Here is an 18,216-nt window from a genome sequence, read left to right as displayed (position 1 = left end):
AGCGTTGGACGCCTCTGTGTCTCTGTTCGTTGTAGTAAGTAACTAAATCAGATGAAACACTTCCAATTTGCCATCAAGTTAGGTGATAACGAAAACAAGCCCACATAGCAGAAAAAATCTGTTTTCAGAAAGTAAACAAAATTTCAAGCTTTCTAATGCGTTTCTTTGGCTTTTCAAACCCCAGACTTGATGAGATAACTCTCTGAGTGTTTTACCAGGTCTCTCCAAGCTCTCTACCGCAAACTTCAGGAAAACGCCAATAAAAGTGTAATACCATTAATACGATTCTTCAGAGGCACAAAAAAGTAGTTATTAACACATTAGTTCCATAGGCGTTGATGATGATGTTTGGTTTAACTGCGCAGTCTTCAGCGTCCGTACGAAGTCCAAATTTTTATACGGTCCCTTTTTTTTCACAGTCCTATCTAGACATTATCACGAATGATGCTGATGAAGATGAAATGATGAGGACAATACAAACACCCAGTCACTGGCCAGTCGCCAGGTCGGGAACCGAACCCGGGACCCCGTGATCCAGAGGCAGCAACGCTAGCCACTAGACCACGAGCTGCGGACTATTCCATAGGCGAAAGCTTGCTTAACCTGACAGAAATAATTGACGGCCAAATTAACAACTTATGACCGTCCGTAACTGTCGCTTATCTTGCTTCATGAGACATTGCCTAGATTTATAGGCCATGTACTTGCAGCTAACATCCATCGAGAAAGCTACACGTATCTCGTAATTCTTCATATTGATATATTTAACTAAGTGAATCAAAGTATAAAATCACGGAAAGAAACATTGGAAGTATATACTTAGTCTCCAGAAGACTTCGTTTCCTGTTAGTACTACGTCAGCGAAGGTTCACTACGTATTCGGAAGGTTCTCAGCAACACAAACAGATGTTGCCAAATCGGTATGGACAGTAGAGCAATAAAAATTGGGTTTTTCTCAGTCGGATGTTAGAGTGGTGAACGTAGAATCCTTCATCGCCATCAGTGAAAAACAAGCGTTGGAAAGCCCCAACCATCTCGGTCACAGTGAATCATCACGCGATCAGCCAAGGAACAACTAAACACGTCAATCACGTAACGAAAAAGTTCGAGGAAATTCCTACGAGCAGCACCGTTGAATCATCACCCCAATATTTTAGCCATCTTTTTGACGAAATGGAAATCCCAGAGATGGGGCAACCGATTCTCAGTATTCTGATACGACATCGTATAAGAACCTTGACGATGCCTATACGGTGTGTGCCGATATGTTGTCAGTTTAGTACGATGACCATAACTAATTTCTTAGATCTTTTTATTTTAAGCTTTAAGGAGACCTGCAGTGAACATTTATCGATTGCAATTACAAATCTGATTCGTTTTATATGTAACTATGTTACAATCTGAGAAACTGACACTAACAATGAAAAACAACTGTACGTACTTTCACAACACACCGAGCGACGTGGCGCAATTGTTAGCACAGTGGATTCCCGTTTGGGAGGAGCGGAGTCAAAATTTCCGTACGGTCATTCTTGTTTATGCTCCCGTGATTTCCTTAACTCGATTAAAGCGAATTCTGGGACGTTCTTTCAAAAAAGGTGATTTCTTATGACCTCGCCGTCGACTTGACGTTAAACACCAATCTTTCTCCCTTTCGGTACATAAACGAGTTCCATAACCATTCTTAGCAGAGCAGCAGGAGAAACTTCTCAGCATCTACCAATGAGGCAAATTTTCCACTTGCTTTACATACAATTTTGGAGATACGGGCATTGTAAATGCAGACTACTCTCCCAGAAAGCAGAAGTGTTACGTATAAGCAAATCTTAATGTAGCTTGTTCTAATGGACAAGTCTTTAAAGTCATTTACACAAAGTGTAACAAAAATGATGTATACTGACGAACACTTCAATATGTTTTTAGAAATAGCATAATTTATTCTACATCGTTTCTTTCGTTGCTCGTCTTTCATATGATACGAGAATCCGCTATTGTACGGCTTACTTAGAGAGGCTGGTGAGTGTAGTTGTGCTCTTTATTAATACTGAAGCCATATTTAAAACAGTCAATAATTATTTAAGTTTTTTTACGATCTGCACCAACAAAATGGAAAATTCCTGTACTGAAGGCTACGTCCTATAGGCAAGAATGTGGTATCAACACGATGGGTGTCCGGCACATTTCTCGGTGATGGCTAGAAATAGGTTGCAGAGACAATTGCCATATCGTTGGATTGGACGCAGACAAGATGTGTCGTGGCCGGCTCGTTCGCCAGACTTAAGGTCTCTGGATTTTTTCTTGTGGGGATTCGTAAAAGACATTGTTAATAAGACGTTTCAACTACACTTGAAGATATGCGTGAGAGAATTATCAGAGCATGTGCTTCGACAAGTGCCGAAATGATAACGAATACCACTCAATCCATGACAAGAAGACTGCAGCACTGCGTTGATACCAATGCTCATCACTTCGGACACCTTCTGTGAATGGACGTTCATGCCTCCTTTGTGACCTTCGTTGACCTTCAAAACCCTTACTGTCACTGTTAGTGACTCACCCAGTATATTCGAGAACCTTTCCCTGAAGTAAATGTAAATCGTTTGAAAACTGAAATTGACTTTTTTTTCTTTTTTTTGACAGGAAGAAGTCTAGGGTGTGAAGTACCGAGTACGAAGAAATCATAAAAAGATGGAGGTCACGCTCCGATTGAGGATGTAGGGACAAGGAAATTGCCCATGTCATTTTCTGTGGAACCATCCCGAATTTTGTCTTAAACGATGTAGGAAAACAGGGCAGATACTGTGGAAGGCCTCTTGGAAAAATAGACAGTTTTGAATATCTTGGTACAATACTAAGTAGTGACGGGAGAATAGAACAAGAGGTGATAAATAGAACTAAGAAAGAAGTCTGTTGTCAGGTGAATAGCACTATATTGGGGAGGAAAGAGATAAGTATGAGAACTAAAATGCAAATTTACAATGCAATAATGGCACTAATTACATCGTATGATATGGAGAGTTTTGCACTACAGGAGAAACACCTAAGTAGGTTCATATTAGACGTGAAGGAATACGAGAAGAGACTGGACAATAGAAGTAATGAGTGTAGTGTTTGAAGTGTGCCAGGAAGTTTCAAATGAAAAGTTATTCCTTTTGATTAAAAAATGGTTCAAATGGCTCTGAGCACTATGGGACTTAACATCTTAGGTCATCAGTCCCCTAGAACTGAGAACTACTTAAACCTAACTAACCTAAGGACATCACACAACACCCAGCCATCACGAGGCAGAGAAAATCCCTGACCCCGCCGGGAATCGAACCCGGGAACCCGGGCGTGGGAAGCGAGAACGCCACCGCACGACCACGAGATGCGGGCTCCTTTTGATTAAGCCTTTGTTGTATAGCACTAACTGGATGCTGGCAAAGTTTCGCTATAATAGTGTAAATGAATACAGATTGTGTAAACATGTGAGGAGTGATGTATCAACTGGCAATCAAAATGGAAGCAGACAGATGGACACTAACGAAAAAAGCCGCCCATACAGTCACAAGCCAGCACCCAGCATTATGCCAGAAATAGTGACGTAACTGCCAGAAAACCATCTGAAGATGAAGCTGAAAAGGTTCGGTAATCGGTTCATGGAATAATAAATAACTATTCAAAAAAGTGACTGATTACAGTTTTATATATTTACATTAATCCCTTTTGTAAGAAGTTCAGTTAGTCTCGCAAGTAAACGCGGTATTGCCCTTATGCTTTTGAGTTGCTGGATTAGAATTCCAGGCTGTTCTTCCCCATTATTTGTTGATGATCTCAAACTGTACAACTCTGTCATGCACGTGGTGTAACACCACAAAATTATTGTTGTGAGAAAACAATTTATAAGTATAGAAAATTGACATTTCAATCCGTTTCTCTACAAATTCTTCGAATTTTACACCCGTTGTTATCACGACATGAAACGATTATTAAAAAGGTTGTAAATGTGTCCCCATTCTCATCTTATTCTTCTTTATCATTTCCTGGCTTTTACACCTCAAAATCAGCAAAAGAGAGATTGCCATAAAAATTTCTGCAATGGCATGAAAAATTTCACTTGCAAATGCTGCCCACGTTGCTGGCCTGGAAACCTATGTATAGAGGCATCAGCTGCATGGAGGACCACATTTGTATATGGTACACCCAGTCTTTGCATCCTTGGTCACTGCCTACATACCAAAGGATGTTGCCACAGCGATCAGTTAGTTTGCCTGAACACAAGTTTCCCAAGTTATGCAGTAGTTGCAATTGAGATGTTTCAAAGCTGTCGTTCAAGCGTAGCTCGTCCGTCACTTTCGACCAAACAGCGTCAGCGATAGTTATAGAACGGATACTGAAATCAGTAGTCAAGAACAACCTTGTTCCCTTCTTGTTGCAGTGATTCATTTAATCTGTACTGAATGACGAATGCCCTCTAATTTAATCAGCTTCATCCCGCATGTACAGGGAATTCAAAGAGAGATTCATTGACTAAACACCGAGCGAGGTGGCGCAGTGGTTAGCACACTGGACTCGCATTCGGGAGGACGAAGGCTCAAACCGGCGTGCAGCCATCCTGATTTAGGTTTTCCGTGATTTCCCTAAATTGCTTCAGGCAAATGCCCAGTTGGTTCCTGTGACTGGGCACGGCTGACTTCCCTAGCCCGATGGGACTGATGGTCTCGCTGTTTGGTCCCCTCTCCCAAATCAATCAATTATCAACCAACCTTTGACAATCATGCGGCAGCGGGTAGAGCAAGCAAGGAAAAATCATTATTCTTTCATCTTGCCTTTGTTCCTACGCATCCGCTGTTATAATGGTATTAATATTCTTAAAGTTACGGAATACGTTAGAATAGTCAAAGTTTTTTCCCCAACGGTTTGTCTTATGTAAATGAAGCTGCAGTGATAACGTTCAAGTTCCATCAGAGACATCATAATTTCTACTCGTTCTTCAAGCAACTTTGGTACACAGTTACAGAAACGGGATACGTTCTCAGATGCATCCACGTCCTTCCATTTAAAAAATTACCCTGACGTGCTTGAAGTGTCCTGCTGCTTGTCCTACGCTTCTGTTGAGAATGAATAGAAACCAGAAAAAGTGATGTAACATTAGAGTTTAACGTCGTAACGATAAGGAGTTTATTAGCGACTGAGCGCAAGACTGAACAATGGCAAGGAAGAAAATAAGTCGTTTCCTTTTCGAAGGAATCATTTCAGCAGTTGTCTTAAGCGGTTTAGGGAGAGCACACAGAAACCTAAATGAGGCTGTGTGGTAGGGTTTCTGAAACCTGCTCATACCCGAATGCGTAACAGAGGAACTTATTACATTAAGATAGTCTTGACAATCTGTTGTGAAGAGTGGTTGGTTTCATACCGATACAAAGAGACGCTGTAGCGCGAAACGCCACGACGAATCGCAGAAAATACTAGTGTACGTCGTCTTTATAGCAACAGGAAATCGGAAGGACATCATTTCGTACTACTTGCTGTCGAATATTTCTCAAGCTTTCCATCACAGATAAAACAATAATTCACAAATGTGATGTATGTATACGAGTATCTCTGAAATACCCTATGTGATCAAAAGTATCCCGACACCTGGCTGAAAATGACTTCGTGGCGCCCTCTATCGTTAATGCTGGAATTCAATATGGTGTTGGCCCACCCTTAGCCTTGATGACAGCTTCCACTCTCGCAGGCATACGTTCAATCAGGTGCTGGAAGGTTTCTTGGGGAATGGCAGCCCAATCTTCACGGAGTGCTGCACTGAGGAGAGGTATCGATGTCGGTCGGTGAAGCCTGGCACGAAGTCGGCGTTCCAAAACATCCCAGAAGTGTTCTATAAGATTCAGGTCAGGACTCTGTGCGGATCAGTCCATTACAGGGACGTTACTGAAGTGTAACCACTAAGCCACAGGCCGTACATTTTGAACAGGTGCTCGATCGTGTTGAAAGATGCAATCGCCATCCCGGAATTGCGCTTCAAAAGTGTGAAGCAAGACGGTACTTAAAACATCAATGCACGCCTGTGCTGTAATAGTGCCACGCAAAACAACAAGAGATGCAAGCCCCCTTCATGAAAAACACACCGTAAAACTACCGCCTCCGAATTTTACTGTTGGCATTACACACGCTGGCAGATGACGTTCACCGGGCATTCGCCATACTCACACCCTGCCATCGGAACGCCACATTGTGTACCGTGATTCGCCACTCCACATAACGTGTTTCCACTGTTCAATCGTCCAATGTTTACGCTCGTTACACCAAGCAAGGCGTCGTTTGGCATTTACCGGTGTGATGTGTGGCTTATGAGCAGCCGCTCGACCATGAAATAATCCAAGATTTCTCACCTCCCGCCTAACTGTCATAGTACTTGCACTGGATCCTGAGGCAGTGTGCAATTTCTTTGTGGTGGTCTGGATAGATGTCTGCCTATTACACATTACGACCCTCTTCAACTCTCGGCGGTCTCTGTCAGTCAACAGACGAGGTCGGCCTGAACGCTTTTGTGCTGTACGTGTCCCTTTACGTTTCCACTTCACTAAAACATCGGAAACAGTGGACCTAGGGATGTTTAGGAGTGTGGATATCTCGCGTACAGACGTATGACACAAGTGACACCCAATCAACTGACCACATTCGAAGTCCGTGAGTTTCGCGGAGCGCCCCATTCTGCTCTCTCACGATGTCTAATGACTACTGAGGTCGCTGATATGGAGTACCTGGGAACAGGTGGCAGCACAGTGCACCTAATATGAAAAACGTATGTTTTTGGGGGTGTCCGGATACTTTTGATCACGTAGTATATGTTATGTATTGGAGTATATCAGCCCCATACTTCAGTAAACTTGTCTGTAGTAAAGCAGACCAGGCGCCAGTTCTTTTTTTTTTTTTTTTTTTTTTTCAGGGAGACCCTCGATTTTGGTACAAACAGTGTGCGACGCTTATTGTACACTAACTGATCAAAAGATCCAGATACCTCTATCCAATGCGGAATTGATCACTAGATGTCACAAGAGGCGGATCAGCTAGTATGCAAGGAGGCGGACAGTATTATATTGTCAGCCGAGAAGCATTTACCAAACTGATCGAGCAGGAGAGCTGAGTGACATCAAACATGCACTAGTCATTTGATGTCGTCTAGCAAATTCATCTGGAAAATTTCGTCTTCTTCTTCAATTCCTTTATGTCTTCAAGCGTCGAGGTTGCCTTGCTCCATCCATTTCTTCCACTCCACTCCGTTCTCGCACATTCTCTTCACTTCCACGATTGTTTTTTCAAGCCTTTGTCCCAGTTTCTCGACCCTGGCCTGCTGTGTGATACGGGATCTCCCTCGTCCAGCTCCTCCCTGCACACGCATTTCAAATACTTATATGTATTTCTTCTTATCTTTATTTCTTCTTCATGCTTTTTCTTTCCTTTCCCATTCTCTTAACATGCTCAACTGACGCCCCTCAACCACCACACTTATTGATTTCTTCTGTTCACTCTCTTTCCGCATTCTTGCATTTCTAATTTGATCTCGTCTAATTTTTCCTATTGCTGTCCTTATAAACTTCGTTTCTGTGGCAGTAATCCACTAAGATGTTTCTCTTCTAGTGCCAAACCCTCCATACCATATGCCGTAATTGATGGCATTATTGCACTGTAAATTTGCATTTTAGTTTTCATACCTATTTCTTTACCACTATTTTGTTATTCGTCTTATAGTATGATAAGATTGCTTTCTCGGTTCTGTTTAGCACCTCTTGTTTTGTTCTTCTATCACTATTTAGTCTCGTGCCTAGATATTCAAAATTGCCTACTTTTCCAAGCGGTTTTCCATTACAGAGCGTATATAGTTGTTCTTCATACCAGTACTGTTTTGAAACCCACATTACTTTGTTTTTATCTGCATTCTCTACCATTCCCTTTCTCTTCAGTTCTACATACCATTCTACTAGGCCTGCTGATGTCTTCCTAATGAGTCGCCAATCAATATCATACCATCTGCATAGAGTTATGTTTGTAGATACACTGGTCGTAGTTCCTACTTTCCAAGCTTCGTTGTGTAGGATCGCCTCTTGCACGTTTTTCTTACTTCACCCAGAAAAATGTTAAAGTAAGGAGCTGAGGCTATCGTCCTGCTTGATTCTTTCTCCACTGAGAATTCTCCTCATTTTTCACGATTAATACGAACCTCGCTCACTGGTTGTTCATATACACTTTTCACGTCAATCGTGAATTTCATTGGTATCCTCGCTGCTACCAGTGATCACACTTGCTGCCTTGGCACGGAATCAAATTCAGCTTTAAGATGGAGAAACGAGAGATAAACGTCCGGGGTAATTGGCTATGGTCTTCTCCATGTCGTTCTAATTGTGTAGCTGAGACTCTGTGTCTGCCCCCTGGCCTACAAGCAGGATGCTCCTCCTCCACATCCTCTTCCACCGCCCTATTCAGTTGCCTCTCCAATATACGAATAAACACTTTATAGATTCCTGACGATAGACGGATAGCCCTATAGCAATCGCAGTCATAACAGTTTGCCCTCCTAAGCAACGACATGATTAAGGTCTTCTTCCATTACACTGGGATACTATTCTCCGCCCACAGTCATGATTAAGGTCTTCTTCCATTACACTGGGATACTATTCTCCGCCCACAGTCTCTGAAACAGTTGAGTAAGTTGTTTTACAGCCTCTGCACCACTATACTTGCATAGTTCCGGAGCTGTCCATTCAGGTCCCGAAACCTTCCCTGTTCCAACTAGGTCAACTGCCATTTCCAACTCCTGTTCTTTTGTCTCTCCTTCAATTTCTGGGACTCGTATAATTTCATAATGTCCGACGTTGAACCTCCTTCTTGTACTCCCTGAGTCCTTTTTTTAAACTTTCCTTCGTAGTGTCTTCTCCACTTCTCATGCATTGTTGCTTTCTCTGACACTAGCTTACTCCCATCCTTAACTCTCCTTGTTTGCTTCCTACATTTCCCTTTTATAAGGGAACGTACACAAGTGTCAAAACACGATATTGATGAATGTTGGCGGTTCTGTAGAGGGGGAAAATAATGCAATACGTATTTTTTTGTTTGTGCCCAATTTCACTTTTAAGCGGTAAACCCCATCCCGAAAGGTAATTGGATATATTAGGTTTGGAGGGAATATCTTCGAATCGATTACACATAAAAAAATTGTCTCCTATAAATGTTAACATGTAACTAACGTTATTGCAAACTGTATAATCGAATTTTGTAAGAATCTGAAATTTTGCAAAATACCCACCACCATTAATTAATTTTGAATAATGAAAACTTTTATCACAACATAAATTTAAGAAGTCTTCAAGCTACATATATCCATACTGAATAAAGCTGGTTTCTAAAATACTGTATTTGGAAAATAAGCTGTACACAATGTGCTTTCAGAGTATTTTCAACAAACCTAATTGCAATATCTAAATATCTATTATCAGTCTAATTGTTTATTTTAGTTAAATTTGTTTTACGTTTTACATTCTTTTTTTATTTTTTTGGTGTACCTCTTCACATAGGTCTATTTTGTTAACTGAAAATAATAAGTAATTCTTTATTATCATACAAAATCCTTATCATAATGACAGTCTGTAAGTAACTGTTTGAAACATAACGTTTTCTTATGGCATGCACATAAATTGAACGAATTTTCTTCACATAATATAAATGACGGAGAGCAGAATATGAAACAAAATTCAGCAGATTTAAAATTGTCGTGGGTGGTCCTCTAAATATCATGATATGTGTCACGCATATTTCAGTATATTGGCAAGCCTTGGCGAAAAGAATTGCTGATGTACTACTGACTAGATCTTAGTTATATTATTTCTTAAGTGGAGGTTGACATCAAAATCACTCAGCAGAGCTAAATCTGAAAATCTTTACGCGAAGTTCTTCCAACATCGAAAGCCGAAGACATCTCATGACTGCACCTTTCCCGTCGATCCTTTTGGGATCATTAGATGAATAAGTTTCTTGTCCTCAGGTTCTATGCTCTATACGGTTCTTTCACGCTGACACTCCTAAGAATCTGACAATGATGCATGTCTTTCTCCTTTACTGGGAACGAGAACATCTTTCAAATATGTTTTACCCGATCAGACGTTTGTTTACCAGGTTTCGATGCTGTCACAAGAACATCTGGGGCTTCCAAAAATGATTCTTGGTCCAAATTCACCATCAATACAGACGTGGTACGTACATGGCTTTCGATGTTGGAAGAACTTTGTCAGAAGATTTTCAGATCTCATTGTGTTGAATGTTTTTGGTGTCAGTCTCCACCTGAGAAACAATACGATTAAGCTGCAGTCTCTAGTTCAGAGTCAATTCTTTTCGCCAAGGCTTACCAATGTGCTGAAATATGCGTGACACAAATCAGTATATTTAGAGGCTCACTCATCCAAATCTGAAATCCTGTTGAATTTTGTTTTATATTGTGCTGTCTGCCGCATCTATCATTTGAACAAATTTCGTACATATTATGTGCATGGCATAAGAAAATGTAATGTTTTAAGTATGTATTTACAGATTACCGTTATTGTCATGATTTTGTATCATAATAAGGAATTACTTATTATTTTCAACTAACGAAATAGACGTGTGTGAAGCGGCAAAAACAATTAAAACATAAAACAAATTTAAGTAAAATAAATAACTAATCTGATAATGAATGTTTAGATATTTTAATTAAGTATGTTGAAAATACCCTGACAGTACACTGTGTACACCTTATTTTCAAAAATGGTGTTGCTGAAATCAGCTTTATAATATAAGGATTCATGTAACTTGAAAACTTCTTTAATTTTTAAATAATGGAGGGGGTATTTCGTAAAATTTCAAATTCTGACACAATTCGTTTACACAGTTTTCAAGAACATTAATTACATATCAATTTTTATATGAGAAACAATTTTATATATATTCGTTTCGTAAATATACCCTCCAAACCTAAATGCCAAATTATGTTTTGGGGTGACTTTTACAGCTTAAAAATGAAATTGAGCTCCAACAAAATGATACGTATTGAATTATTTTGCCTCATGTACAGACACGCCAAGTTTCATCGGTTACTGACACTTGAGAATATTCTTTTGTTAGTACTTTTCATGGTTTCCCAGAGGCTGGTTGTGTAGTTCTCTCTTGCTCTGTCCTCAACCAGGCTTCCAAATTCCTCCCAAGATTTGCTTTTAGATTCCTTCGCCACTCGTTTTATTGTATTCCTTCTTTCATACTTTTGGGGTGACTTTTACAGCTTAAAAATGAAATTGAGCTCCAACAAAATAATACGTATTGAATTATTTTGCCTCATGTACAGACACGCCAAGTTTCATCGGTTACTGACACTTGAGAATATTCTTTTGTTAGTACTTTTCATGGTTTCCCAGAGGCTGGTTGTGTAGTTCTCTCTTGCTCTGTCCTCAACCAGGCTTCCAAATTCCTCCCAAGATTTGCTTTTAGATTCCTTCGCCACTCGTTTTATTGTATTCCTTCTTTCATACTTCATCCCGTCTTCTCCCACAAGACGTGCTATGTAATTTTTCCGGGCTTCCTTCTTACACTTCACCACCCAATTCACTTCCTCATTCCTCTAACTTGCCCTTTTCTTGCTTGAATCTGTTGCTACGTTCCCACATACGTCTTCCGATGACTGTAGTAATATTTATTTCAGCCTAATCTACTTTCCACGCAGATTTCTATTAAACACCCGCCACCATCTTTTCGGGTTCTCTGTCCACGTTGACTACCACGCTTCCATTTGCAATTCTTTCGTCCTGACCCTTTCTACCACTGAAATCTCCTGTTAATACTTGGTGTCCTCTGGTTACCTCTCTATCCACAGTCCGTTGTAAATGTCCATAGAATTCTTCTTTATCTAGCATTTTGACATCCTCAGTTTGTGCATCCACTTAAAAGTAAGGCACTTCCATGTCTAACACCAAATTAACAGCCGTTATTCTTGAAAGGGCTGTATACAATCAACACACTTCCATTTGTGGCTGCTCACTGGTAATCGTACGTGCTCCCTCTTTTGCTCGGTTGACCCTTCCAAACCCAGAGTACCTTAAAATGTACTCCTCCAGCAGTCTTCTCATTCCACTATCTTTCCTCTTCACATCACATAGTACATGAACATCTAATTTATGGTTCTTCATTTCCTGAATAAATTCTAACCCTTTACCAAGAATCGTCTTAATACACCATTTTCCAAATCTCGTCTTCCATTTTCACGCTAGTCGTCGTCGTACAGATCTGTTCAGTCTGAGCATTATTTCTCTGAATCAATTTTACCTCCATATGGGTGATTAGCCCATGTAGAATGGCGTGTTGGGTGACCTTTCTCGTGGTCCAATTGGCCATCATACCTTAGGTAGTCGGGGTTTGACTAAGGCATTTCCTCTTTCCCATTCAGATATTGTTTTCCCGCCAATTCTCGCGTGGATTATTGCAGTGGTTTTCCACAAAGCGATGGGGTCATAAAGCGATGGGGTCACCATGCCCCTACGTCACAGTAACGTATCACCCCTTTTAAAGCTGCTCTTTTCGACTCTTGCTGATGCAACTGTGAAATGGAAACGCGAAGGAGCAACGATAGCTGAACCAAGACCATGCAGACAGCATGTACTGACATACAGATACCGTCGACTATTGCGGAGAATTGTTGTGAAAAGTCACATAAAATAAGCGAAAGGAATCATTCGTGAGTTTCAAAGTGCTACTGTGAACCCAGCTAACACATGACTGTGTATACAGAGTTAAAATGAATGGGGTACAATGGCCGAGCAGCTCGTTATAAGTCATACAATTCTGTATTCTGTGCTAAGTAACTCGTGAGGTGGTATAAAGAACGGCGGTACCGGACGGTGGACGACTGGAAACGAGCGATCCAGAGTGACGAATCACGCTACATCCTTTGTCAATCCGGCAGAAGCGTCTGGGTGACGTGAACGCGTGGAGAACGTTACCTGCCATTACAAGCAGTGCCAGCAGTGAAGCACGAACGAGACACTGTTACGGTGTAGGGGTGTTTTTCGTGATTGTGGTGTGGTCACCATATGACGCTTAAGAAAACGCTAAATGCGGAAGGATATGAACGCATTTTACAGCATTGTGTTCTGCGTGAAGTAAAGGTACCCAGCAGAGTTCAAATAGTCATGAGGGCAAAGGGCAAGCACCACCCATATTAATGTCCAGTAATAAGAGTCCGCACTCTTTCAATCAGATAGTGTGTAGTCGCCACCGCTATACAGATTGATTCACTAACTATTGCTACCAAGAACAACTCCGAAATATGATAGGAGCTGAAAAGTTTGTGGGACAAAAGTTGCATGGGACAAAGGGGGCCATAATATGACGTTGGTTTTTTGTTACTAGGTGGGGTTGCTTCAGAGATATGAAGGTCACCTTTGTTTTGGTGTTTTTTTTTTTTTTTTTTTTTTTTTTAGTAGGATGCTATAGTTTGGTACTTATTTTCTGGTAGCGGCTATCAAAACGAATCCAGTGGTGTGTAACAGTAAGGTCTCTGAAGGTCAACGAAAGCGTAAAGCCGGCCGGTGTGGCCGAGCGGTTCTAGGTGCGTCAGTCTGGAACCGCGCGACCGCTACGGTTGCAGGTTCGAATCCTGCCTCGGGCATGGATGTGTGTGATGTCCTTAGGTTAGTTAGGTTTAAGTAGTTCTAAGATCTAGGGGACTGATGACCTCAGCAGTTAAGTCCAATAGTGCCCAGAGGCATTTTTTTATTTTTTTATTTTAAATCGTAAAAGGTGGCGTGAACGTCCATTTACAGAAGCTGTTCGATGTGATGACCATTGGTATCAATGCAGTGGTGCAATTTTCCTATCATGGATTGAGTGGTATTCCATATCACATCGGCACTTATCGAAGTACATGCTCTGACAATTCTCTGTCGCACATTTTCAGGTGTAGTTGGAGCGTCTTTATAAACAATGTCTTTTACGAATCCCCACAATAAAAAATCCAGAGACCTCAAGTCTGGCGAACGAGCCGGCCACGACACATCTCGTCCGCGTCCAATCCAACGATTTGGGGATTGTCTCTGCAACTCATTTCTAGCCAACAGGGAAAAATGTGCTGGACACTCATCGCGTTGATGCCACATTCTGTTTCTTGTTCCGAAAGGTATTTCTTCCAATAACAGACCTAATGTTTCTTAGAGGAATGTAGTGTACTTCCTATCATTATGATTCCCTTCGATAGAACAGAGGCTTGTAATTCTGTCCTCCAGAATCCCACACCGTACATTCACCGACCACGGTTTTTGGTGTGCAACTTGCTCCAGCCAACATGGATTTTCTGTTGCCCAATAAAGCATGTTATACAAATTAACATTTACACGGTTCGTGAATGTAGCCTCATCAGTAAATAAAATCAAATTAATAAATGTGTCATCTCTCTGAATCTGAAGTTGAGCCCATCAGCAGAATTCAGTGCGACGCATACAATCCGTACTAGTTAATTCTTGGTGGAGACTGATATGGTAAGAATGACATTTATGGCTATGCAGAACACTAACAACACTACTATGTCTGATGCCAGATCCCTGGCGATTTGACTAACACAAGGATCTCGAACCACAGTAGTAAGAATACCAATTTCCGTTTCCTCGTTAGTAACTTTCCTTTACCTGATATGTTTCCGATGCGTTAAAGATCCAGTTGTTCTCAATTTCTCATACACATATTTAAACGTACGACGTGTAGGGTGAGTACGTTGAGAATATCCTTCAGCGTATAAATCTCTAGCTCTCACAGAATTTAGTTGGCATTCTCCGTAAATGAGAAGCATATCGACTTGTTCTTCGAAGGAATACATCATTCACATTCGCTTGATTCGACGATACTAGTCTTACCGTTCTTATTAGTGTTGTATTGCGAAACCGTCATATGGTGTTTACAAGTCAATGGCACATTAGATGGATGTGCCATATTCGGCGGACATTTACTATTTGCACGATATACGAGAGAGAATTGTCAGAGCATGTGCTTCGATTAGTTCCGCAGTGATAAGGAATATCACTCAATCCATGATAAGAAGATTGCAGAGCTGCATTGATACCATTGGTCATCACTTCGAACAACTTCTGTAAATTGACGTTCATGCCACCTTTTTGGCCTTCGTTGACCTTCAAAGACCTTACTGTTACACATCACTGGATTCGTCTCGGTAGCTGCTGTCGGAAAATAAGTACCAAACTATAGTATCCGATTAAAAAAAAGTTGACCTTTATACCTCTGACGCTACCCCACCTAGCAACAAAAAACTTACGTCATTTTATGGCCCCCGTTGTCCCATGCAACATTTGTCCCACAAACTTTTCAGCTACTATCATACTTTCGGAGTTTTTCTAGGTGTCAACAGTTAGTGACTCAACTTGTATGTTCTTTTCTGTAGAGCGCGTATTATTTCTCCCGCATCCATACACACTCTGTACCGGAAGGCTTTCATTACTGCAATCGTGATTCAGACCAAAAGAGCTGCCACTTGTGCGTGTGATATCAAAAATGGTTCAAATGGCTCTGAGCACTATGGGACTTAACATCTGAGGTCATCAGTCCCCTAGAACTTAGAACTACTTAAACCTAACTAACCTAAGGACATCACACACATCCATTCCCGAGGCAGGATTCGAACCTGCGACCTTAGCGGTCTCGCGGTTCCAGACTGTAGCGCCTAGAATAGCTCTGCCACCGAGGCCAGCGCGTGTGATATCGCTGGAAGAATGAGCATGAGACGTTTTCGGTAGACTTGGAAAATTTGTCGAAAAATTTGAATAAGAAAGGGACAAGTAACAAAGAAGCGTTTTTGAGTTTGGATCATGGAGGTGTGAATGATGAGATGTTTGTACAATACTTCCGAAGTGCAACAACTTTGAAAGTAACGGAAATTGCAATCTCTGCGACGCGAACTCGAGTGACAGGATCAACTGCTATGTGGAGCTTGATGTGACAGTGAGACATCTGTGATAGTAACAGTAAAAGCGAAAAAGTGTGAGAAGATAACGAAAATGTGAGAAAAATGTCGTTGCTGGGAGTCGAGTCCATGATTTCTTGTTTGGAAATGCTTAGAGGAGAAGCAAGCGCTAAAATAGTGCAGGAATGGAAGTGGGAGGGAGAACGACTTCGTTTCTGCAATTTAAGTTGACGCATCGGGGTAATTTGTTAATTTTCTCGACTTTTATTACGCGGAACTGGTGCCCTACCTGACAGGAGACTTTTCCGCAATTCGGTCTCATCACCCTACGCCCCCTCCCCCTTGTTTTCAGAGTCCTTTGCTGCAAGTCTGTTCTTTCTAAACAGTCGCTGTCACTGCCATTTCAATATTCTCCTCTCTCAGTATTCCATTCGTTTCTGATGATACTAAACAGGGCTTCACATATGCTAAATTAACTAATATTATTGTTATTCTTAATGGCCTTTATTCTTCTTCTTCTTCTTATTATTATTATTATTAATGCCAGTTATTATGATTTTTCTGTTAGATTAATGTCGTTAATCGTTCTCATAATAACTTCGCAAGTGTATGTCATTGAATCAGTAGTTCATAACGAAATGTTTTGTAATATTTTTTTGCTATGTGTTGCTCTTGGTCTGATGTAAGATACTGTCTGAAGGCTTTGATCTGATCAGATTAAGTAACCAACAAATAAATAAATAAATATTTCTTCGATATTGGATTTTCACGACACAAAAACCTGTTATTTCCGCCATCTTTGAGTGTTATGCTACGAGAACGTGGTTGTAGACTACACAACGAAGAGTATAATTGGCATGAGCAAGCGATAATTTATGGTGTAAAGTTATATCGGAGACTACGCCATCAAACTCAGTATTAGAGGTAGTGCACGTGTGTTGACTGGGTGCTTTTGCCGGCAGGAGGTGGACGTGGGCCGCTGTGACGGAGGCAGCGCCGGCGGCGGCGGCCCCGCCGCCTGCGAGGGGCGCTCCTTCTCGCGCTGCGTGCACAGGTCTCCGGGCGGCGCGTGCGTGTCGTCGCTGCAGGGGCCGCTGCTGCGCTGCACGCCCGCCGAACACAGGGAGCACTACTACCGGGACGCCACGGGCGCCACCAGGACCATTATCGCCGTAAACAGCTGCATCTGTGGCTAGGCCACACTGAGCGTGTGTTCCCCGATAAGGCTGAATATTTATACCCGAGTAGCTATACCTTGTATTACTTTCTCATCGTTCTCTCTATCAGGGCACAAACACGCACAAGATTAATCGTATCGTAAACATAAATCGCTGTGCAATGCCGTATTTTACGAATATATAACGAACACACGCCCCTCAATATTTTTCCCCGCTAAAATCTGTGAATCGTTTGCTCCTCTTAAATCTCTGCCTGACACAATCTGCTCGTTGACAGACACAATATTAGTATTTATTAGTGGCTAATCAAGAAGCTGTGATGAGTTTTCTTGAAGAATTTAGCGTCACTCCTTGAACTGTAAATAAATGGAAACAGAACCCGAATAATTTATTTTGGTGGATGGTAAATTGATATTAGTGTTTGGATGCCAGATGTTGGCATGTAATGTACGTTGTCAAACAATAAAAACATTGGAAAATGATTAATGCAACTTCTTTCTCTTCCTGAACTACTTAATACGTTACATCCCAAACACTCGTTAACTTTGGCCTCAGTGGAAATAGTTCATAAGTAATCTTACACAGTTTTTCTTTCTGAAGTATACATTTCGCTTTTAACTACGGACTATACAAGATGAATCGCCTAAAACATGCATCACAAATATTACGGAAATGGAAAGTGCTGCTGATGTGCGGTTTTTACAGAATGTATTGGCAGTCAGGGGCTCGTATTGTTAGCCAGTCTACAGATTGTAATAACAGTTAGAAAATGTATTTTTTTTTGTTGCAAACATACACTTTTTTAAACGGAACAATAAATAATTTTATTAACAAAAGTGGGGTAAATTAGAATGTCAGTGTGTTCTGAAAAGTTCTCACACCGACTCCTGTACGATACCTATGGAAGCACACACTAAATAACAACACAAGTCCATACACTAGTTGTGTGGATTCTGACCAGTAACGAAACAACTGGTAGGTATTGTCCTTGTAGACAGCGTTCTTCAGCTTTCCGCACAGAAAAAAAGTCTACAGGCGTGAAATCCGGGAAACAGGCCGGTCAAGATACATGTC

General features: G+C 41.2%; 1 protein-coding gene across 1 annotated transcript in view; it reads left to right on the top strand.

The window, feature by feature from the left end:
* LOC124595563 overlaps positions 1–17,613 on the top strand; it is a 208,434-nt gene extending 190,821 nt beyond the window's left edge. The window contains exon 6 of the mRNA XM_047134347.1: positions 16,927–17,613. Coding sequence (XP_046990303.1) covers positions 16,927–17,160 — 234 coding nt within the window. The 3' untranslated portion in view covers positions 17,161–17,613. The remainder of the gene's footprint in view (positions 1–16,926) is intronic.
* Positions 17,614–18,216: the final 603 nt, after the last annotated feature.

Source organism: Schistocerca americana, chromosome 2, assembly GCF_021461395.2.
Source record: "Schistocerca americana isolate TAMUIC-IGC-003095 chromosome 2, iqSchAmer2.1, whole genome shotgun sequence".
NCBI lineage: Eukaryota > Metazoa > Arthropoda > Insecta > Orthoptera > Acrididae > Schistocerca > Schistocerca americana.
The sequence above is the reverse complement of the archived record's forward strand: the minus strand, read 5'-3'. Positions and strand labels throughout refer to the sequence as shown.